Source organism: Pyrus communis, chromosome 10 (genome assembly GCF_041283825.1).
Source record: "Pyrus communis isolate YQ-2024b chromosome 10, ASM4128382v1, whole genome shotgun sequence".
Lineage (NCBI taxonomy): Eukaryota > Viridiplantae > Streptophyta > Magnoliopsida > Rosales > Rosaceae > Pyrus > Pyrus communis.
The window spans coordinates 31,947,826-31,971,592 of record NC_142574.1 but is presented as its reverse complement, the minus strand read 5'-3'; the positions used below and the strand labels follow the sequence as shown (position 1 = coordinate 31,971,592).

Genomic DNA, 23,767 nt, shown 5'->3' with positions numbered 1-23,767 from the left:
TTCTAGAAAGATAAGGAGTGTTTAGAGCAAACGGAAGACTTTGCCATTATCGTTTTAAGATTTACACAGTCAATTCCATTTGGCAAGATAATGATTTGTTGTTGAAGTATAGAAAAAGACATGGGAAATATAAAATAACCTGTAAGAAACAAGAATAAAAGAAGGCATATTCATCTCTGATCTCATGAGTCATGTGGGATGCAGCCAGATCGTGAGGAACCCAACATATGAATAATTGAAGTTGAGGAAATTTATTAATGGATTGATTGTAATATAAGGGCTACTAATAAGTGAAATGAGAAATCTTAGGAATATATATCTCGTATTTTTATCTGACTCAATACTATCTACTATTTATACAAATTTTTTTTTTACTTTTCACACACTCTTTGTTATTTGTGTTTTTTTTTATCTTTTTCAATTCATCGATTTGATGACCAAAAAAATAAAAGAAGTGTGTAGAAGTAAAAAGAGGTGTGTGTGTGTAAGTGAATAGCACCACTCTTTTTATATATTGATATTGTGCTTGAGGGATTGGGGGACTTGAGTCAAGTTATATAATATGTCAACTTTAATAATTTGGTGTCAAACTCATCGTTCAAGTTGAATCGACAACCTCTCATTTATGTGAAAATAAAATATCACTAGAAAGTAATTCCAATGTCAAATTCAAACTCTATTTTAGCTTGAAATACAAAATAAGCGAATTTGCAGTAAATCTTAAAAATTAAATTTATATACATATGTTAGTTAAGCTAGTTAATCAAAATAGCGTGTTCATCCTCTTGATAGTAATTTCGATTGAGTGTATTATGCAGTTTCTGAACTCCGATTGATAGTAATTTCGATATTTTATCTGAATTTGTTGAATTAACAGGCGAGAAGAAGCTATCGAAGGTTATAGTACCGGACAAGTGGAAGGAAGGTGCCAGTAACACCACCGAAGGCGGTGGCCCGAAATTGAACGAGAACAAGCTCCTCTCCAAGAAGAAAAGGTCGGTCCGCTTTCTAATATTTATATTTTGCTTTTATTTCTGATTATATATGTCTGAATTTCAAATTTCTTGTTTAAATTGGGTTTAGCCAGTTCAGAGCAGGGATTTGGATTTGAAAATTTTGGTGCCATCCTTTTAATTTAAATGAAAATTAACGAAAAATTCAAAAAAAAACTTTAATTTTAATAAAAAATGACAAATAAAGATGTAGTGAATAGTATCAGGAAACGGTAAAAATGTGGTTTTTCGTTAAACATGAACAGTACCAGAAGTGTTTCGATAAAACTCCCTTTATTTAACAGACCGGATGAACAATAAACAGTATGTCTCGTGGTTTTGGGAAATCGAGAGATGTTGCGAATTGTGAAGAGGACTTGTGTAGGGTATTGCAGAGACTAGAAAGGCATAAGTTTCGTATAGTTTCGATATAGTCTTCTCTACTATCTGTTACATCTTTGATCAGTTGAAGATGATGCACAAAATGGATTCATGATTTGCGTATACAATAATTGCTTAAGTACCCCATTGCCGTTTCTTGAGTTTTCTGTGATACAAGTTATGTCGTTGATCAGTTCCACGAGGTTGCACAAAACACTTTCATGATTCATGTGTACAATACTGATTTGACTACCCCGTTTCTGTTTCTTGAGTTCTTTTTATGCAGTTTGTTTGTGTGGATGTGTCACATGGGATCGTCTGCAAATTTTGTGACATGAGTTTCATTCATTTGCGTGTAGGTGGACTCCTTACGGAACTACCAAGTGCATCATTTGCAAGCAGCAAGTACACCAGGATGGCAAATACTGTCACACATGTGCTTACTCCAAAGGTAGTGTCTCTATTTGGCTATCTAACTGGTTTTGTAGGTTTGTTATTGCGGGAAAGTCTGATGTGTGATGTTATGCAGGAGTTTGTGCGATGTGCGGGAAGCAAGTACTTGACACCAAGCTTTACAAACAAAGTAATGTACAAGGCAGGTCAGATGTTTGGTTGACAGTCTATTTGGTGCGATGACTCGTAGAAAACTTGTTGATTTCATATAATTGGTACTCGTCCCGATACCCCTGGTCATCAAGCGAGAGCATTTACTTATTTGTAATTTTCAAAGGGAATTGTTGTTAGCACTCCAAAAATCTCATTTGGCACTTCAAACTTTCTATAATTAGAAAGAAAAATACACTTGTGAGGAGCGTAGAATGAGATTTTTGGAGTGCTAATAACAGTTCCCTTTTCAAAAATGATAGATGTAACTAAATTACTTGACGACTATCGTCTGATACATGAAGATTTCTTTTGAAAGTAGGCAGTAAATTTACAGGACAAGGAGTAAATATTTTGGATACACATGAAACAACCAGCTGACCACCTTGTTTATTGACTAGTTGAGTATGTAGAGGTCCAATACTTCTCAATTTCTTCTGCTGTTCTCCCCGGAATCCTCCCGGCAATCAAAGCCCACCTGCCGGAAAATTGTTAAAACATACAGTTCGATCGAGATAATTACAAGTCGAAGAATAAAATGGACCAACCTCTCCCCTACTAGATTGTACATTCTTATGATAAGCGCTTCCTCATCCTGGGAGAATTGAAGCTCAGATTTTTCTGTGCTTTTCTCTGAAATAAACAACTCATGATCAATGAGAAGAATTAATACACAAACTTATTTTGCTTTTGGTTTCCGATGATGACATATTTGATAACCATTTCGTTTTTAGTTTCCAATTTTCATTTATTTCTTTGTAAATATAGAGGGCATGTTTTGATGATGGTCATTCCTCCAGTTTTGCAGCAAATCTAGAAATCCGAATATGAGGTAAAGAGTAAGCTAGAAATCTTTTAAAATATAAGTTTAAGGCGAAGAACAGTTGATAGAATAAGAAGAGGAAGTGAAGATTGCATTGTAATAAGAGGTATGAAGAGAAAAAAGAGGCCCGGCCTGATACAGAAAAAAGTTTGGATTGAGCACATACTTGAATTTTAAAGGTATTAGACTGATATGCAACATCAACATCTGTAATAGCAGTAAGAAGAAAAAAAAGGCAGGATGGGCTAGGGACCCCCTTAGTGGCTCCGTCATCGGATTTGCTCATCCTTCCCTTCTTAATATGTTATCCACTCCAAAATTGCAAATTGTCAAAAAAATGAAACTAAAAACCAAAACCGAAATAGTTATCAAACTGGCCTTGAGATTTTAATGCATGGTAATAGCCATGAAACATCTCCAAGCCAGTGTCAAAAGACCCTTACAGCATTGTTGTAAGGCTAACCGCTACCAAAACAAAAGAGGCTGCAAAAGGAAGAAACACACGTAGATGGAACAAACCGAAAGAAAAGCAGTACCTCGAGAGTCCGAGTGTGTGTCATCCGAAGAAGAGTGCTCGGAGTCCGCCATTTCGCGTATTTCTTGACGAGAATTAAGTCACAGAAGAGCCAATAGAATAGGGTGCTATCCATCTCAAACATTTATTTTGGGATATATGTTCGAGAGTTGAAAGCAACAATAACTATGAACGGTTCTAAAGAAGCAAAGAATGGTAGTTGAATCTAGGCATGTCAATGAACAGGAAATCCCAAACTCTGTCGCCACTAAAATTATACTGACACGACTCCATTCAATAATCCGTCAATTTACGACAAAATCCATATCGAAATAGTTATCTTATCGGATGTCAAGTTCAAGTAGCCACTGAACGAATTCAGATCAAAATCTGATCCATTGAGACACTAAGTTGAATGGAAGTTGGGATGTATATGAGTTTGATCGGTAGCTGAATTGGATGCCGGAGGGAGATTAACTTGATGCCACACAGCTTTATATGTGTCTGTATATACATCCGTACAAAGTCGTCCTGTGCGTGTGTTGTGACCGCAGAATAAAAAGGTGCCTAATTTAGGAGGGGCCCCTGAAAAATGCAAACATGAAAAACTTGGTTTTTGAGTTCAAATCGATTAAAAAAGAGCCTTTTATTTTCGTTTGGTTGTTGTTTGGAGGTTAGTAGGGTGTAATATGTATGTCGCAATCAACAAGTAACGTGATAAAAGAAACTAAAAACGTGTGATACCGACATCTACCAACATTTGTTCGTATGAATAACATCTACCTTCAAAATACCTTGAGTAAACGGATTATCCATTGAAATCCGAACTTAAAGACCAACCGAGGCCCTAGTTCCGCCACATGAGGATGCGTAAGGAATGGATCCGTCTTTGAACCGTAACCATTTAGCCCTGTTAGGTCATATGAATGTGGTGGAAACTAACTTCGGATTAGAATGTCCAATACTTTCGTACAAAAGATATAATTCAATCGCTAAAAATGGTTTCCGAGATATAAACCGGAGGTCTAAAGCGATTTTGTAACAAAACCACGCGGTTAGCCCTAAATGGATAGACGTTTACAGAAGGTCCAAAGCCAGTTTACTTATTTGGGTTTTTCCAACTCGACTAAGAGAGTCGCGAGCGGATGCACCAGGATAGCGAAATTCAAACGTGGATGTCAATATTCAAACGTGGAGAAGTACAGAAAATATACATCAGGGGACGGTGAAATTCATCGGCAGCCTATAGTGGCTGCAGCTATGAGGGGCAAATTAGCATACATTGGACACGGCACGTCTACTCTTTCCACCAACTGGTGTAACTCGTGTTTTCAATAGACTAACAGCATCTCTTCTTTTGGGTGGCAAAGTCTTAGGTATTCGGCTAAATGCCGGATGCTAGAGTGACGCTTGCCATAGTTATTGTTGCTTTCAAGTCTTAGGTTTTAGGCATATCAATTTCCCTCTCCGTTGCCGGAAAACAGATTGGGGTAAATGCCGGACGCTAGAGTGAGCTCACCGGAAAATCAGAAACCAGAGATTGAGGCACACCTTGAAATGCCAGTCTTGCACCAAAGGTCCAGCAGTTCAAGGATGGCAACCGCACCACTCAATCAACATTAAACAGACGATTGAAAGCAAACCATTCACAAACACAACACCATGCAAACAACCAAATTAAACCAAGAGATTCACAACAAATTTCAAACACGAAGTTATTAACCAGAACGGAATTTATTTATCAAAACATAGTAAAAGATAAACCAAACTTGTCCATATGCCTCAATCAGGAGGCAGAAACAGTACCATCAAACTTAAATACATAAAAACAGTAAAAACATAAACAATTCAACGAGAACGGGTAGAAGACGGCCACCGGCCACATCCAGCACTTAAAAACCACCACGGAGACGGAGGACAAGGTGAAGGGTGGACTCCTTCTGAATGTTGTAATCAGCCAGGGTCCTTCCATCCTCCAACTGCTTTCCAGCAAAAATCAACCTCTGCTGGTCCGGAGGGATGCCTTCCTTGTCCTGGATCTTTGCCTTCACATTGTCGATGGTGTCAGAGCTCTCCACCTCCAAGGTGATGGTCTTTCCTGTCAAGGTCTTTACGAATATCTGCATACCACCCCTCAGACGCAGCACCAAGTGAAGGGTTGACTCCTTCTGGATGTTGTAGTCCGCCAGAGTGCGGCCATCCTCAAGCTGCTTCCCGGCAAAGATCAGCCTCTGCTGGTCCGGTGGGATTCCCTCCTTGTCCTGGATCTTGGCCTTGACATTGTCAATGGTGTCCGAACTCTCGACCTCCAGGGTGATGGTCTTTCCTGTCAGGGTCTTGACGAAAATCTGCATGCCACCACGGAGACGCAACACCAAATGGAGAGTGGACTCCTTCTGGATGTTGTAGTCGGCAAGGGTGCGGCCGTCCTCAAGCTGCTTTCCAGCAAAGATAAGCCTCTGCTGGTCTGGTGGGATGCCCTCCTTATCTTGAATCTTGGCCTTCACGTTGTCAATTGTGTCGGAGCTCTCGACCTCAAGGGTGATGGTCTTCCCGGTAAGGGTCTTGACAAAGATTTGCATACCACCACGGAGACGGAGAACCAAGTGAAGGGTAGACTCCTTCTGGATGTTGTAGTCGGCTAGGGTCCTGCCGTCCTCCAGCTGCTTACCGGCAAAGATCAACCTCTGCTGGTCTGGAGGGATGCCCTCCTTGTCTTGGATTTTGGCCTTGACATTGTCAATGGTATCGGATGATTCCACCTCAAGGGTGATGGTCTTCCCGGTGAGGGTCTTAACGAAGATCTGCATGCCACCACGAAGACGGAGCACCAAGTGGAGGGTTGACTCTTTCTGGATGTTGTAATCTGCAAGGGTACGGCCATCTTCAAGCTGCTTTCCGGCGAAAATCAGACGCTGCTGGTCTGGGGGAATCCCTTCCTTGTCTTGGATCTTGGCCTTGACGTTGTCGATGGTGTCGGATGACTCCACCTCGAGGGTGATGGTCTTGCCGGTGAGGGTCTTAACAAAGATCTGCATTCCACCGCGAAGACGGAGCACCAAGTGGAGGGTTGACTCCTTCTGGATATTGTAGTCTGCAAGGGTTCGGCCATCTTCGAGCTGCTTTCCGGCGAAGATCAGACGCTGCTGGTCTGGGGGGATCCCTTCCTTGTCCTGGATCTTGGCCTTGACGTTGTCGATGGTGTCAGATGACTCCACCTCGAGGGTGATGGTCTTGCCGGTAAGAGTTTTCACGAAGATTTGCATCTACAGAAACCAAAATATCATAAGACAAGCATAAAAAACAAATCCCTCTAGATCAAAATTAAGAATTACAGATAAGAAAATCAGATTATTAAAAAAAAAAAAAAAACCCTAATTTGGAAACTAATGCATCAGAAATCAAAGGAGATTTTTTTATTCAAGAAAATTCCAATTTTTATATAAACAAAATATTAACAGCCACTTATATACAATAAATCAATTCAAGATCAAGATTGCAAATTGAATTTCAGCAAATCAGGTAAAGGAAAAAAAAAACCCTGCTTCAACTTAAAATCACAGATCAAAGACACAATTTTAGTCTAAAATTACTCAATTTTGGAATAAAAATAAATAGAAAAATTAAATTGACCATTAACAAATCTCAATTTTGATATCGGATACAGAATAAAACCTACTTGTCAAAATTGATACAAAGAAATTTACTTTCAATTCGAAAAGACATGCTGATCACTAAGATAAAGTACACCAAACCCCTAATTCGTGAAAATTGAACACAAAATTCAACGCAAATTTTCTTTCCAAGTTACTAATTTCGCATCCAATAAATCAAAAACCCTAACATCAAAAGCCAAAACAATGCTAAATTTAACAGATCCAACCGATTAATCATAAATCTCAAACATCAACAAAATCAAATACAGAATCTCCAATTTTCCTACACTTTCCTAGCAACCAAACAAGAAATTAACAAGAAACAAGAGAAAAAGAACACACCTTGAAAGGCTGAGGGAGCTTCGAGAGAGAATTGGAGGAGGATTTTTCAGATTGTTGAGAAGCAAAACAACCGCAATTGTGAGGAAGGGGGGAGGCTGATGCCTGGATTTATAGCGTTAGAGAAGGCGACTTCGTCACGGAAATGTAGTTGGCGTGATGAGGAGGTCCACTTATTTAGCGACACGTGGATGGAAGGACGTGCCGATGGCGCGGCTTAAACGGCAAAGCGTGGTATCCAGTCCCTTTCTTTGATAATATCAAAGTCCGTGATCTCAAATCACTCCTCCTTCACAGAGCCCTTATGGCGTTATCTTCGAGATTAAGTATAGGAAGTGTTAATAGTATTTCAAAAATCTTATTATATATTTATAAGTAGCGTAAAATGAGATTTTTAGAGTGTCAATAACAATTTTCTTGAGTATTTATATTTTTCTGTCCACTTGCCCATCGAACTATTACGATCACTAATCACAATAATTTGTATTAGGCCATCTAACCCATTGTACGCACTAAATACTTGACGAAATGCTTCAATGACAAGTTCTGCCAGTCTTAATATTACTGTAAATTCTATATAGCCATATTTGACTCTACATATAACAGTAGTTATTGACATATATTGGCATAAGCCTTCAAGAAATGTTGCAAAAAATCAACATGTAGAACAAGTACTCGACGAAATATCTAATAAATTTTTTTTATCGAAAACATGACTCAATTATTTGAAAATTCTGACTCCTCTATTTCTTTCGCGCCAGTTATAACTTTCATTTATATTAGTTTAAAAGGTTGTGCACTATTTGATGTTGTTTATAAGTGTTGAAACTTCAGTTGCATTGTATTTCTAATATAAATACTATCATGATTAAGAATTTAAGATAAACAAATTTTTATTTTATTTTTTATAGCAATTGAATATGATGTATGCGTGTATTGCAACGACCTTCGATTAATCAGAGTAAAATTTAGTATTAGGTATTAAACAAGATTAGCCATTGAGGTGGTGCCAAAAGAAGAAAAGGGATCATCTCCGGATCCATTCCTCCTAATCTATCAAATTTGGAGATCTAGATCATTGAAATTTGATCAAACAGCTAAAATTATTATAATTTTTAAAATGAACCTCTATTTGTAACCGTTGGATCAAATTTTAATGGTCCGAATCTCTGAACTTGATAGATTAAAAGGAATGGATTAGAGAGAATCCCTTTCCCCAAAAAATACATAGTAATATAGTATTGTATTCCAAGTGGGGTGGGTGGCTCTTATTTTATGAAAGTGGGCAATTATTATGTTGGGTTGGGACCAACTTTGTTGGATGCATCCAATGCATTTCCTTTTGGTCAAGAGATATTTTAAGAGCAAGTCTGTGTGCCGGTTTCGACACTGTTGCTTGTGAGAAGTATTTTCTCACTGGTTTCCTTTTGTTTGGTGGCTGCGGATTTTAACTTTGAGGTGCTTGGTGGAGGATGCTGGAGTCTTTTTCTTAAAACGATTCTGGGGCTTTGCTTGGTTGGATCCTTTGTTCGGACCAACCATGGGACGATATTGGATGTATCCAATGCATTTCCTTTTGGTCAACAGATACTTGGAAATTGACATTCAACCTCAAAGTGTATCTTGAAGAGAACAATTGATGCATGCGAAAGTGGTTCAAATGCGCGAGCAATTTACGTCATGCCTTGCGCCAACGGTCAAAGCTACGTCAGTCTTATTCTCTTTTTTTTTTTTTTTTTTTTTTGTCTCTGCTTTGTGTAATAGACTCACTTGGTTGGTCCTAAGCATATTTCTCATCATTAAGCATGGAAATCAAATTGCTTAATTTAGATTCTAATGTCATCCTCGCTCAGTTGATTATCTTGATTTTATTTAGTAGTTGATTAATGATTTTCGATCATCCTTGTCTAGAAAAAAAAAATGTGATTAATTCACTGTTCTAACATGCAATCAAGATAGTTATTGATTCTACGTTTTCTTTGTCCCTCTTCTAACAAGAAAAAAAATGAGATTAATTCACTAGTTACTTTCAAGTCTCAAGTTAGGTAGCAACTTGGAAAAGAAGGGTTTAGAAAAATCACACTTATATAATCACATCACTAATTATTCCAAATTAAAAAAAAAAATAAAAATCATGCTAACAAAATGAAAAATGTTGTAGCTCAATAGCTTAATCTATGATCCACCGGTTACGCTACCATTAAAAATCTCTATAGTATCACCCTGCGCAACCTGATGCCATCGAAACGACCTGTCGTCCTCCATCACATTCTGCTTATAGATGAAGAAATAGCTCTCTTGCGGCAAATGAAAATTCATTTGCCTTTGGTGCAACCTCTGCAGCTCCTTCCTCAGTTCTCCTACATTATCCAATGGGTTCACGTCCACCGCAATCTTCTTCGTCCCACACTTTGTCAAGACCATAAGCTTCAGCTTATTTTTGGACCCCATTCCACATCCGCCGCCAACTCCAGCCCCACCCATTGACACGGGTGAGGTTGCAGGAGCTGGTGAAGGTCTCAAGCTCACCTCTATCTCCGCATTGTCCGCAAGCTCGCATTCACACAACGAGCGATGATCATGTAACTCATTCCCAACTGCATGAAGCACCAAGCGATTAAGTGGAATGGATTGATCCATCGCTTGGATTTTCTCTTTTAGCTTTGAGACAGTGTCATTTACATCCATTTCAATAGGGACATGCATTTTGGACGTTGGGGTCTTCACGTTGAGCTGGATTTTCTTCGGGCAGTACTCCTCCATAGCCTTCACATTGTTATTACAATTGCTATTGTTCACCGGTTTATCGAATTCAGATGCGACGAGGAGTTGGACGCGGGAATTGTTGTAGATGTCGCAGTATTCAACGTTGCGTTCATCATCGAGGACTCGGCCGTTGAAGATTAAAGTTTGGTGGGAAATGGGAATCCCTTGGTATTTCTGAACCTTCTCTTTGATCTCGAGAACGGTGTCGAAATAACCAACTTCAATTGTGAAGGATCTCCCTCTCTGGAGCTCAAAAATAACATCCATTGCCAGGAATCAGAATTCAGCAAGGGTTTTGGATATATATAAATATATATGTTTATATATATATATATATATATATATATATATGTGTATGTGTGTAATTTGTGCATGTATAAAGATTACGATATAAATGTGTTGTAACTGCATCCGATTTGCATGTTGTGAAATCTGAAAGGGGTTCAAATTTTCTGGATTAATGAGAAAGAATCAAAGATTGTTATCCATTTACTATGTGATCTTCACGGATTTTCAGGTTTTAATGTTTCAATTTTCAAATGTTTGTGGGTATCTGTTACAAGGATCTCGATCTTGAGCATCGGATTAGAATTAAATCCAAAAAATTAGTTCTGATTAGATTCGCTTTGAAAATTATTCAGCGGCGTTCGATAACTATTTCGATTTTTCTTTTTCTTTTAAATTAAAATTCATTTAGTAATTACTTTTGATTTTTTTTTTTTTTTTTTTAAGTAATAACGGAAATCCAAAATTTAAACTGAAAGGTTCATAAAAACGATTGTCCAAGATTGCTTGCTAGATTGCATTAGATGAATGAGAAACTTTCTCCAACTTTATGACCAGGCTTTTTACTTTTACCAAGTATTATTGACACTCCAAAAATCTCATTTTACATTCCTCCCAAATGTATTTTTCTTTCTAAATATAGAAAGTTTGAAGTGTAGAATAAGAATTTTAGAGTGCCAATAACAATTCTCATTTACAATGCTCAATTACATGGATTCATCCAATGAAAGATCTGAGTGACGTCTTTTCCATTAGTATCCTTACATAATCAGGACCCTGTTTGTCTCATTTCGTTGGATAAGAATATGGAAATTGACTGGTCTGGACCCAAGTATTTTTCTCGGAAACTAAATTAAGAACGTGTTTAAAAAATAAATAAAATGAACACATCAAGGCCGAATCTTTTACTAGTTCTTGTGAGAAAGTGGGGCAGAAGCCCAAAAGGAAACAACTAAACTACCCTAGAACCAGTCCTGGTCGTGACATTCATACGTGGCGGTTTGACCATCACACTAAAAGAAAATATTTCTAGCCTCATAAAAGATGAGGGTAAGAAAAGCTCAGTATGCTCGAATTTAAAGAGCTGAGAAAAGATTGTAAGTACATGGCTGTCAAGTACACACAAGAGTTTCAGGAGTCTTGAGCAGCATACAGCTGAACATGTCGCGGCCAAACTTGACCGTAAACATCTTTCTTGTTATACCGCCGGTCCCAAGACCAAGGCACATCTGCCCAAGAGATAAAAAGAAATAAGAAGAATGAAATATGGGAACGGAAAAGGAAGAAATTGAAGAACGGACTACCTTCCGCGGTGTATGGCTGAGGAGGGAGTTCATAAGGCACGGGCAATTTAATTACTTCAGATGAAGAATCTGTATTCCTGTTTCCTTGCCAGTTCAGAGTCACGAGTGTTGTTCTCGATGCTTCAGAAGTTTCTGACCGTCCAGATTTATCCTGAAACTCAACTGAATTAATATCTTTCTGCTCCATTTATGTTTCCCTTCCTTCCTTTCTTAACAACGCAAGTGTGATACTCAATAACTATTTATGTAACGTGCGTAAAATGGCCAGGATGTAGCTATTACCTTAGATGGAACCCCATTGCTCGTACAAGAAAACCCAAAACTGCATGTTTTACGTGGTAGAAATAGAATTCCCAGCTGTAATGAGCCACACAAAGTAAATAAACATACATCAGAAAAGCTTTGGCAGAAGCAGATGATGAAGCAAACTATATAGAGAAATATAGAAAATGACACGTCATTCAACATATCAACACCCATTAGGTCCTTGTATGATTAGACCAGTTGTAACTTGCAATTGAAAAGTTGACAAATTTCTTGTTGGATGTACATCTCAAGTAAGCTAAGCAATACTGTATTAACTGAGCAAATGAAAGGCATCGTTTCACTTGTATTGATATCAAGTCTGTGTTGTAGATGATATGATTCAGACAAACCTACCTCATAAGAACGGATCATCAACTGTGAGTTGTTCTTCTGGAGAGCGCCCCAGGCAGCCTTGCTAAGATTTGCTGAAGTTAGCAAAAACCAACTGTCGGGAAAATGTAGAAACTCACAGTTAGTGCTCTAATCTAGTATGACTGCGGGTACGCTACTAAATATTTTTAAACATAAAACCGAGAAAACACAATCAATAGGATCCAAATTCCAAAATCTTACGCAAGTTTCTGACCATTATAACGCACGAATGTTTTTATATGTGGCATTGCACGACTGAAATGAAAAGGCACAACTGTAAATCAATTTATAGGTTAATGGTAAATTGAAAAATAAAGAAGTAATAAGTTTGTCCAACTAAACATCTCAGAGTCAAAGATTTCAATGGAAAGGTAGGAGAAAGAGACCAGCGGCCGGTATGGCTTGCCCTCCATTTAGCCCAGTACTTTTTCAAGAAGTCTTTCTCCACATTCTTTAGTGGACTTGGAATGGCATTTCCAGCTGCATAGCCCTGGAAAAACCAATAAAAGAACAGCAAATGAAACCAGGATGCAGAATCACAATGTACACCCAAGGACCACATGATAGACGGGATGATTCTATTGCTATATGCTAAGGCTCAATTACTACTTTTCAGGAATCTCGTCTAAGTATAGCCAACTTTTCAACTGTTTTGAGGTAATTTTCATGATATATAACCCTGACCACTACATGAGATCTATCGAGGTTTATGCACACAAGGTCTTTTGACTTTAATAGTAAAACAAGGTCTACAGGAAATAGTTCACAAGAATGGCCTACTTGATAGTACCTCTAAAGAGCATCTGACATCTTCTACTGTAGGCCATATTATGAGTGGCTGCCCAGGACCGAGAGGAGTTCTATCTTCCGATAAGCCTGATGACATTGAAGACATAAACTCAGCCATCCACTTCTCGTCCAAAGAACCCAGGGAGGAGAACTGCAAAGGTAAGGATACATAAATAGAATTTCTTTGAAACTATCACTATTTCTAATAATTACACTCCACCGAACGAAGCATTCATTACCACAAACTTTACCCCTTGAATCACAATTCCGTTCTATATATCTTCATTTTATAAACCAAACAAAATTCCTATGGCCAGAATCCCCACTACGGAGAAATCAAATGTAATAAATATACACCCACTAGGTCCAGAATCTTGTAAATTTGTAATAAACATATTGCTGAATTACTGCAACTAATCAAAGAAAAACATTCAGCATTGACATCCATCATCATAACTGCCGGTAAAAGAGTCAAGCAGTTGTGTCACCGTACCTGATAAGCAAGAGGAGATTTCCGAAACTCTTTATCAAAAATACACTCCTGAAGAACAGTGCGAAGCTTCATATGCCCCCACTTTTTCATGTTATTACCCGTATGATATCCAGGGACAGATGCAATTAGCCTCACCTGAAAATTACACACAGCCACAGATACTAGCTTTGACATTAACTATCCCAGACAAAACAAAAATCTAAATATTTCAAGGAATAGAAAACATACTGCTGCATCACTGTAATCAAACTTCTTGAAAAATGATGGATTGATCTTGAAGCTACCCAGATTAGGAAAATTAACTGAAAACTCAGGCCACTGTTGACATCCAACCAATAACATCAATTTCATACTCTCATTGGCACTAAAGGCAAGACATCTTGAAACTAGATATAAAAGATAATGAAAGGAAGCAAACCAAAACGATAAATAAATACATAAAACCAACCAAATCAACCTCAAGGATTGTTATATTTATACCTTAAGTGCACTGAGATAATCGATTAAGTCACTTTCGAATCCACATCCTTTGCTTGGATTATTTTGATCTTTCCAGGGAAAGTCCTGCATCCACAAACCTTGGCTTTTGTTGTTCCAGTCAACATGTATATAGTTTGCTGTATGTACAATGATTCTCACTCCTCGAGGGTAAACAAGAATCATGGCCTTTGAATGGTGTGTACCAAATGAAATGGGCAATGGTGGTTTGTGTAGAATCCAGTTCGCAGGCTTCTTTCTCTGAAAATTTCAGGTAATAGCTTAAAGTCATGTGAATGCGAAAAGGTCAAAAAGCATTACATTGACAGAGATTAAGAAGAATAGACCCAAAGCAAACCTTCATGTAATCCAGTGTACCATCACCCTCACCATGAATAACCAACACATGTGGAACTTTGGCAATTGATGGGCATGCTAAAATGAGGAGGGAAAAAAACACAATCAGAACCAATCAGGATAGCTTATGCATAACACAACAATAATATACCATTAACCAGATTCAGAATAAACACATAGTAACCGTAAAAACTGTAACAAAAGAACATTGGGGTAAGAAACACCTTTCAAATATGAAAGGCATGTCCTGCTGTAGATATATTTGAGACATTCTTACACATACATACATTTGTGAAGTATTAAGTAACATACATGTTTGGTATATATATGACCAATATTTTAACAGGAAACACAATCAAAGTGAAATGAACATACCAGGGATCAACCAATCGATGTCTACCATGTAATTGGAAAGGATAGCAACAAGAATGTCCCCCTATGAAAGAAGAAGGAAATAATTAAACTCCCATCCAAAATCAAACATTCATAAGACAGTCAATCTCTTCCATTTTTGCATGCTGAATATGAACTTCCGCTGCGCATACCTTATAACGTATTACACAGCCTTGCAACATGATTCATGCATGTAATATGCAACATGAACTATACAGCAGGGGACAACCGTTACCTGAATCAAATCCCTTATAGAAACACAAGAGGTATTTGCCCATGGGGGGAGTCCTTGCACATTCAAAAGCCGAAAGGTCTGTGGTAATTGATCATTAGGAACACAAAAATGGCGTATGGCCTCCACACTGCCACCGTCTCTATCAGCCCCCGAGCTGCTTCCTTCCACCTCAGCCTTCAAATTGAAGAAAGACATGCATTTTATTCACATCTTAAAATCACATTTTCAACTATCATCAACAACTACTTCAAACTACTTCATTTCAAGAGAGCGACACCTTAAAACTCCTTTCGGAACCTTTATCTTGAGACACTAGTTGACGTGGCCTCTTTCGAGTCAATTCTTCAACTTCACCGGCCTTTCCACCATCATTTGATCCCCTCTTATGGTCACAGACAACACGCACATTATTTCCATTTTCATTATCAGACAATGTCTTATACTCGAAAAGAAAATGCCCCGGAATCAGCTCTATAACATCACCATTGCATATCGTTGCATTTTCTTTCGGAAACAATTTCTTCCTGTTACTCCCGGATTTCACAACAATGGGATTTGTCCCCTCCTACAATTTACATTCATTCAATTCAAAGTTCACAACTTTATATTTCAATATATAAACCAGTAACTAGTAAGGTCATCAAAGTTCAAAAGGTGGACTCATTCGAGGTTTAAATTACGAAATTACCACGACCAAAACGGCGGAATCACTAGCATCGATAGTGAGAGCGAGGTGCTTCCGGCTGAGTCGTTTGTCGGAGAGGGAAGCGGTGGTGTTGCGGCCGATGTAATTCGGGCCTCGGGAGAGGGGTATTTTTGGGAGTGAAGCGTCTTCTTCTAGCTTGGCATTGAGAGGAACCAAATATCCCATCTACACAGCAGCACAGAACAAACATCAGTAAGAAAAAAAAGATTGGAAATTGAGAAGTGGGAATTGGAGAGGGGCAAAAGGGGAAGAAAGGTACCAGACGGTGATCCATTGGGGAATGTATGGGTGCATGAGAAGTGGGAAAAGTTTCGAGCTTTTGAGGGGAAGAGTTTCTGACTCGGTGGGGAAGAAGGACTCTGAGGAGCAGGACGGGACTGTCGGCAGATTTGGAGGCAGCTTACGGCAGTTTTCCGTTGAGGGATTTGATCACATGACTGATGAGTTCTATTTGGGCTCTTTATTTAACTGGTTTTTTTTTTTTTTTTTAATAAAAAAGGAGGACAACTAGTGGTATCACGGTTATCCACTCATTCCGGAGGTTAGGAAAACTCACAAAGATATTTCAACCTTTCTCTGACTACAAGTCTGGCACACCAAGATTAATTGTGTACACACCAGATCATGCATTCGTGTGGATTTTGAGCCACTTAGACCTTTGATCTAGTTCTTATACGAAAAGTGTTATCGACACATTTATTTATACAAAAAGTATTATCGACACACTTATTTTTACCTCCCACACACGTTTGATAGTTTTTGATAATTTATCTTCTTCAATTCATTCAATCTAACAATAAAAAATTAAGAAAAATGTGTAGGTAGTACTACCCTTCTTATAGTTGTGCACTTATGTCAAATTGTAATTTGTCTGCAAAACCGCAAGCGACAATTGACAAACAGAGTGCACTTTGAGAGAAGCTATTTGTTACTTCCTTAAACTTTTGAAATTTGTCTCACCCTATATTTGATTGTCAATTTGAGTATCCATGAAGAAAGGATTTTACAGAATTTCAGTAACTCTTACAATGACCATCAAATGGAATTTAGAAGGTAAAAGTGCTTTTGCCTCAAAGTCTCATATACACAAATTAATCCATATAACTTATAACTTCGTGTATTAAAAGTCACAAAATACAATTTGCTAAGGTTGCGATTTGCAAGTAACAATCTTAATATTCCGCCTCCTCCGCCGCTCAGCTATTTCAACAAAAATATAGGTCGACTCCTTCGTGCCTTGGTCTAATTATCTTGTCAGTATTTTGAGAACATAAGGTAGCATTGGCGACAAAATTTGCTATCTTCTCCGCTTGGATTCTTTGCGCATATCCGCAAGGTAGCTCTCCAAGTTTGCCTTCTCCCATAAACGTTTATGAATAAGATCTTCCTTTCTTGATTCATCTGACAAAACAAACCAATGAGTAATATGTTATGAAGAACCTCCGGGATGTAGGTGTGTAAGAAAGCATGTAGACTCTCGAACTCACAATTCAAAACGGTAATTAATTTAATAGTTTTCCATTATGGGACTTGTTTATCCCCTTGAGCTTGAGGATCGGAAACAGTTTTTCTAAGGTTGTCGCGTCTTGAATGGAAGATTTTGTGTAGCCAAAAGTTCATGGTGGGTGGCTAAAGCAAAACAAGGTTGGTTCTCGTATGAATGGGTGGTGACCTAATGTATCTAAAGTTGGTAACCTGAGCCAAATTCATAATGCCGTTAGAAGAAAAGAACAAAAAAATCATTAAAATTTAAAGTTGATTTACCTAGATTTCTCCATCCATCAATAGGCGCACCAAGGGACCTCCGTGTCAGGTAGGAGGCATCATCCCATGTATATGGTGCTTTTTTCACCTTGTATCTCCAGAACCAACAGCCACACCATAATAATAGCTGAATCAACAGACTAATTGGTAATCCATGTGATAATCAATGTAAAATCCCCGACTTCAACCTATAATCTCAGCATTTCTTGAATGACATGAAGGGAACTCTAACCTTGCCAATCGTGTAGGGAAGAAGTATGAAACGAACACCAAGAAGATCCCACATGGAGGGTTGTTCCGCTCCGTTAATCTGCAGCTCCAGTTCGCTGCCAAGATCTTCTTCCACTTTCCTATGAAGAAAAAAACATCCACCTTTTTTCAAGACAGTTTCACAATCATAAAATGCAGTTCTATACACAATTGATTAATCCTTATGGACAAATTTCCAACTTTTCACAACGCATTTAATTATTTCTCTTTGAAAATGACTAGAAGTTCATACTTGTTCATCTGCCTGTTGCTCTTTTTCTTATTTGTAGTCCCTCCACTACGCTCAAGTTCCAAAGCCCGTAGTCTATTTTTGTAAGCAGGAGTCTTCTTAACCATATCTACAGCCTACAAAAGCATGGAAAATCAACAATGTCACAGAAAAGAACCATTTCCAGGTTTCTGAGTCATAAAACAAATGATGTGTATGACTAAGTTCTGTATGAATCCACCAGAGTACGCATGTAACCTCATCGTAGTACAAACCTTTACCATTGCAATTTCTATACTATAGTCTCAAAGTACAAGAACGAAAGACTAATAAAAGTATAAAACCTATATTTGGGAGTGAAATTAACTGTCAGCACACGAGTAACAAAGGCATGCTGTGCAACTTTTTTAAAAAATACACTGATATCCACAAATCAAACATTAACGCATTGAGACACATATAATGTCTTGTAGGAATTTTATTGATTTGCAACAGTACCTGATTATACCTTGTCCACTGATTCAGATACTGAAATGCAGAAAGAATCAAAAGAAGGCCAACCAGGACTGCACGAGGATCCTAGAAGGTGAACATATAAACAACTTTAGAAATAAGCAAATGGAATTGGAGCTGCACCTAGCAACTACAAAGTTGCTTCTGCGCAGGCAGAATATGAAGTTATAATCTTAAAAAATAAAAGTCTCTCACCGTTTTGTGACCATAATATGCTTGATAGTAGCGAGCAGTATTGTAAAATACCTAACAAGTAAAAAACATGATAAAAGTTATTACCTTTCACAAACATTTCAGTTCAAAGAACTCAAATTACCAATCTAAATTTAACTATTCAGCACCATACTAACAAGAATGTTCTTGTTTCGTGTAGTCTCGATTCTCAAGTCTAAAAAAAATCCACTTTTCAGCGCATTGCTAACTATGTAGTTTGTTCATTTTACCTCCTCTGGATGTGCAATGGCATAATCATACTGCTCTCGCGACGCCTCGTCTTTCAGAATCTGCAATGTAGCAATTAAACTCCATTATCAATAGCACAAGACAGCAACAAAACCTTCAAAAGTTCCCATCTTTTTCCACAAAATTACATGATCCCAAGTACCTCATAGGCATTGGCAATTTTCACAAACAGCTTTTTCGATTCCGGATCCGGGTTTTTATCCGGGTGACTGAAAATTCAACACCAAAATGTGAATAGATATGATCAAAATATTGACTTCATATCAAATTTTAGAGTAATTTTACAGAGAAAAAATGGCGGGGACTCACTGTTTCAATGAGAGTTTGTAGTAAGCTTTCTTGATTTCCGACGAATTGGCGCTCTGCGTAACCCTGGACAAGGAATTGAAACGTTGGGTAAATATGCAACCAATAGAGGGGTAATTCGGGAATCAAAGGGAAAAATGTGAGGGAACTGAACTAACCCGAGGAGATCGTAGCAGTCGTCCTCGTCGCAGTATATGGCCGTAGACGGAGTGATGAGATAGCACAGCATTAGAACTAAAACGACCGAGAACCACCGAATCGCGGCCGGTGGCGCCATGGTTCCGACGGAGCTCTGGATTTCTCTGATAATGGATTCCCGAGGGTTGGAGCGCTTGATAACCAAAATATAAATTAAGTCAACAGATCTGGATTTTCAAAAAATGTTAGCCGTTGGATTTGCATACACTCATAGGTGATTAAACGATGTGTCGCTGTGTAAGAGCTGGCCGCTGAGGATCCTCTGACCAAACCCATCGCGTCTGTGAAATTTTATCCAACGACTACAATTATTATAACTTTTAGAGGGACTCCCTATTTGTAGTCGTTGGATAAAATTTCAACAGCCCGATGGGCTTGGTCAGGAGGATCCTAACCTTTTGCTCAAGAGAGGATCCTAATCTGTATGTTTTGATATGGGTCTAATGTATTGCACAGTCATAGGTAGGGTCTAATAAGTAGAGCAATTAAAATGTCCATAATTTGAAAACAAAATTGCATCGACTATCGTTGAATGTTTTATCATGACTCTTCCAGAATTAACATTGAACTTTAAGTTACACATCAAATCTCTTCATTTCACAAAAAACTCTCATCATTTTTAGTGTAAAATATATCGTTGTATTAAAAAAATTAAAAAAAAAAGTTACTCATCAAATCTCGTCGTTTCATCAAAAACTCTATCCAACTCCTGTTTTGAATTTTCCTTGCAATTCCTGCAGATTAGTATCCGAATTTGAAATTGAATTTGCATGAAGCTATGAGAACTACAAGTAATTTTACATGTTTTCGTTGAGTTGTTTACAACAGTAAGCTTCATTTTTGTTGGTATTTGTTACATGATTCTAGTCTACATGATTAGTGAGCATTATACATTGATTGTCTTACGTAAGTAATTGCTCAAGAGGCTTTTGACATTGATTGTGTTAGCTTCAGGAGCTTTTAACATTACCAAGATAGAGGACTACATCTTACTGTTAGAATCATGTAAAATTACTTATTCCACCATGATAGGTAGTTACAATACGATAGGTAGTTTAGCTTGTACACGTACTTATATGGCAGGTAGTTCAAACTGTAAAAGTACTTATATAATAGATAGTTTAGATTATAAAATATCAGTTGAAATCTAAGTTTATGCCAACTAATATTATAATATGATAGGTAGTTTAGCTTGTACAAGCACTTATATGACATGTAGTTTAAAATGTAAAAGTACTTATATGATAGGGAAGATGATCCTCTCCTGAGCATAGGATGGGGATCCTCCTGACCACGAAATCCGGACCGTTCAATTTTAATCCAACGGTTGCAATTATTATAACTTTTAGGGGATCCTCCTGTTTAAAGCCGTTGAATTAAAGTTGAACGATCCGGATTTCGTGTTCAGGAGGATCCTCATCCTGAGCTCAGGAGAGGATCCTCTTTCATATGATAGGTAGTTTAGATTGTAAAAGATCAGTTGAAATCTGGGTTTATGCCGACTAATAGAGTACCTAAGTTGAAAAAGAATAGAAAAATAATATAACTAATAGGGAGGCCCCCAAGAGATTTATAGGTGTCCGAAACTTTGGAAATGTCATAAATTAATTTTAGGAAACATGTGGTGCGAATAGAATGACTCTAACTTTGGCTTATAGCACACAATTTTTTGTGAAAAAAAAAAATTGAAATTTTTAGCTTTAAGAAATATTTTGCGCTGGAGTTAAGAAAAATATTGCAAAACCTTTGGATGTAATCCTACCAATTATTAGGTCCTAGAACTATTTTTTATTGATTCTTAAAGTGAGAAAATAGAAAAATATCTTTAAATTTAGATTTTAAATCATTGATTACAAGTGTTTAAAAATGAATTATAATATATTTTGCACAGAATACAAATATGAGAGTTTGTTGTTATGGTAAGAGAAATAAAAGAAATATTAACAAAATAAATAAATTAAAAAAAAAACTGAAAAAAAATTTAAAAGAGATGGATCGGTATGAAACTACCGACTTTTTGGTTCATTAGTCGCTATCTTTTTAGCGATTATTTTTAAATAAAATTGCTAGCAAAGTACCGATCGTATCGTTTTCTTTTTTTTTTTTTCTTTTTTTTCTTTTTCCATTGAATAGCTATAGTAGAGTAAAATAGTAATCACAATGCAAAGTATCAACCTAACAACAAAAAGTACTGACACATGGAGTCCTATTCATGGACCTAAATAAAAAAAAATAACTAAAAATTGGACTAATCTAATTGTTAGGCCATAAAATTGGGAAAGGGATCCTTTCTGGATCTCTTCCACCAAATCCACCCAATCACCTAATTCGGACTCTTGAAATTTAGTTCAACAGCTAAAGTTATTATAACTTTTAAAGGGGCCCCCTGTTTGTAGCCTGGATCAAATTTCAAGGACTTGGATTGATTGATTTGATGGATTTGTTGGAAAGGATCCGGAGAGGATATCTTTCCATAAAATTGGACCTATTTCAAGTTAGTTTATTTACACATAACAGATTTGAAAGGAAGAAGTTAATTTAAACCACATATTAATGAAACTTTTTTTGTCAACTATAAGAGGGTGAAAAAACATTTTTGTCTTCTGTCACAAAATAAAATTATGGACAATAAAGTAATTTGCACAAACTAAATTTTACAGTTGTTTTTAAAAGCATCATCTACATGTGATCCTAACAAATCACCTACAAGAACTCCAGATTTTTATGGGTGTATTGTTTTTTGAAACTTCAAATTTCTATGGCACTTATTTTCAAAACTTCAAGTTCGAGTTTAAGTACGAACTCTAGGTTCATGATACCTGCAAACAAACACAATATACATATGTAGTGAATGGGAATAACTTCGGGACCTATGTGTGAAAAGAATGAGCGACGACCCAAAATATGGGGTTGTCGGGGCTTGCAGGGCCAATAGAGTGGTTGTTGGGTTGCTGGACAACAAATGAGAAGTAAATAGGTTAACATATTATATACCCAATTATTGGGCTAAGAAGGAAAAGTGAAAAACAATGCCTAACCCATGGGCTTGTTATTTCATGCCAAAAAAAAAAAAAAGGCCCAAAAGAAAGAAAGAAAAAAAAAAAAAAAAAAAAAACAAGTAGGACGGTTTGGTGTATATGCCCAATTGGGTTGCAGGTCGACTGCAGGCAACCCAGGTCCGTAAGAAAGGTGATGCAAAATGGCTTTGTTTTGGACCTTAGAGTTTTGGAGCAGGAACGAATTGGTGGCTCGGGTAGCGCGGCTTCAGGCTGCGACTCCCATGCATGTAGGGTTTGAAAAATCCCATTTTTTTTTCTTCTTTTATTCATGCATATTCAATTCACCACAATTATAAGAACAATAAGTTTAAGGCGAATCTATAATTTGATAAAAAAATAAAATAAAATAAAAAGTGTAAAATTAGAGTTCATGCTTCATGGTGAATGCTTCATGCAATCATTGCTGAAAAAATATCGAAATTGAAACCATCTTTTATAGATTACTTGGATTGCTTGATGAATATTGTGAACGGCTTTGTACTAAACAAGCATTCAATTCCTTAGCTCAGTGTCAGGAATGTGTTTAACAATGCATTGTGGCCTAAATTTAACTGAAGGAGAGAGAGGGATGGAGCTGCATAAAGAAAAAAGATAGACTTGGGAATTACTGTGATGATATTTCTCCGTACCTTGTGCATTTTTTAAGAAAAATAATGGGGTTATAATTAATTCTTGAATTGTTTCTCGCTAACATTAGTAGTTGTTGAAACTATAAATACTCAAGTAATGATTTCTGTTGTGAAATTGGTGTGAATGCCCACATAAAGAAAACAACCACATATGGCTAAGGGTGAAAAGAGCAAGAATAGAAGTCAAAATTATATTGCTTAAATAGTAGAAGTTTGGTTTTTATTGTTTTGGTGTGTAAGAAGAGTCTTAGTGGTATTTTAGGCAATTCCATTTTTCACTTGAGGGATGTTAAGAAGAGTCTTAGTGGACCTTCTGTGACTCCATATTTTTGACGTAATTTTTATAAGTTGGTATATGATGTGACGTTAAACCCTAAGGTGTCAAATAATTCATGAAAAATTATACTTTTGTGAGAGTTATCTTAGTATTTCTCTTATACTTTTTTTGGCCATACATTGCAAAAACTTTGATACAAAGATTAATATATCATCACATAAGTGTGAAAATTTCGGTAAATTTAAAAATAACATTTGTACGAATAATAATGCAAAGTTTAAAGACATGAA

General features: G+C 37.2%; 5 protein-coding genes and 1 long non-coding RNA gene across 7 annotated transcripts; 1 reads left to right on the top strand and 5 right to left on the bottom strand.

Annotated features, from left to right (window-relative positions):
* Positions 1 to 595: 595 nt before the first annotated feature.
* On the top strand, positions 596 to 3,447 carry LOC148693925 (uncharacterized). The gene is made up of 3 exons (XR_015952245.1): positions 596 to 995; positions 1,733 to 1,824; positions 1,903 to 3,447. It is a non-coding gene; the product is annotated as an uncharacterized LOC148693925 (long non-coding RNA).
* Positions 2,198 to 3,893, bottom strand: LOC137729871 (MYB-like transcription factor ETC1). Its single transcript, XM_068468921.2, has 3 exons — positions 3,336 to 3,893; positions 2,525 to 2,609; positions 2,198 to 2,454 (listed from the first exon to the last, which is right to left on the bottom strand). The coding sequence occupies exons 1-3, from the start codon at positions 3,385 to 3,387 to the stop codon at positions 2,367 to 2,369; spliced, it is 225 nt and encodes a 74-aa protein (XP_068325022.1). The 5' UTR covers positions 3,388 to 3,893; the 3' UTR covers positions 2,198 to 2,366.
* A 1,135-nt stretch (positions 3,894 to 5,028) lies between these two features.
* Positions 5,029 to 7,598, bottom strand: LOC137729868 (polyubiquitin). The gene is made up of 2 exons (XM_068468919.2): positions 7,312 to 7,598; positions 5,029 to 6,579 (listed from the first exon to the last, which is right to left on the bottom strand). The coding sequence occupies exon 2, from the start codon at positions 6,577 to 6,579 to the stop codon at positions 5,206 to 5,208; it is 1,374 nt and encodes a 457-aa protein (XP_068325020.1). The 5' UTR covers positions 7,312 to 7,598; the 3' UTR covers positions 5,029 to 5,205.
* Positions 7,599 to 9,022: 1,424 nt separating this feature from the next.
* On the bottom strand, positions 9,023 to 10,351 carry LOC137729869 (uncharacterized). The gene has a single exon (XM_068468920.2). It carries the CDS (start codon positions 10,339 to 10,341, stop codon positions 9,484 to 9,486), a length of 858 nt encoding a protein of 285 aa, XP_068325021.2. The 5' UTR covers positions 10,342 to 10,351; the 3' UTR covers positions 9,023 to 9,483.
* An 890-nt stretch (positions 10,352 to 11,241) lies between these two features.
* TDP1 (tyrosyl-DNA phosphodiesterase-like protein) lies at positions 11,242 to 16,257 on the bottom strand. The gene is made up of 16 exons (XM_068468442.2): positions 16,051 to 16,257; positions 15,774 to 15,956; positions 15,363 to 15,650; positions 15,086 to 15,259; positions 14,833 to 14,893; positions 14,459 to 14,535; positions 14,104 to 14,361; positions 13,852 to 13,941; positions 13,624 to 13,758; positions 13,132 to 13,281; positions 12,728 to 12,831; positions 12,543 to 12,596; positions 12,324 to 12,414; positions 11,946 to 12,020; positions 11,664 to 11,814; positions 11,242 to 11,588 (listed from the first exon to the last, which is right to left on the bottom strand). Exons 1-16 carry the CDS (start codon positions 16,063 to 16,065, stop codon positions 11,491 to 11,493), a joined length of 2,004 nt encoding a protein of 667 aa, XP_068324543.2. The 5' UTR covers positions 16,066 to 16,257; the 3' UTR covers positions 11,242 to 11,490.
* Positions 16,258 to 16,836: 579 nt separating this feature from the next.
* On the bottom strand, positions 16,837 to 19,662 carry LOC137729814 (chaperone protein dnaJ 50). Of its 2 annotated transcripts, none has more exons than XM_068468850.2 (10): positions 19,473 to 19,662; positions 19,318 to 19,380; positions 19,151 to 19,217; positions 18,990 to 19,049; positions 18,742 to 18,792; positions 18,532 to 18,612; positions 18,058 to 18,170; positions 17,788 to 17,905; positions 17,556 to 17,682; positions 16,837 to 17,192 (listed from the first exon to the last, which is right to left on the bottom strand). In XM_068468850.2, the coding sequence occupies exons 1-10, from the start codon at positions 19,589 to 19,591 to the stop codon at positions 17,089 to 17,091; spliced, it is 903 nt and encodes a 300-aa protein (XP_068324951.2). In that variant the 5' UTR covers positions 19,592 to 19,662; the 3' UTR covers positions 16,837 to 17,088. The 2 variants fall into 2 exon arrangements, 1 of the variants encoding a protein (XP_068324951.2); XR_011068035.2 differs by having other exon boundaries at positions 17,053 to 17,192; positions 17,556 to 17,695; positions 19,473 to 19,657.
* Between the last annotated feature and the right edge of the window lie 4,105 nt (positions 19,663 to 23,767).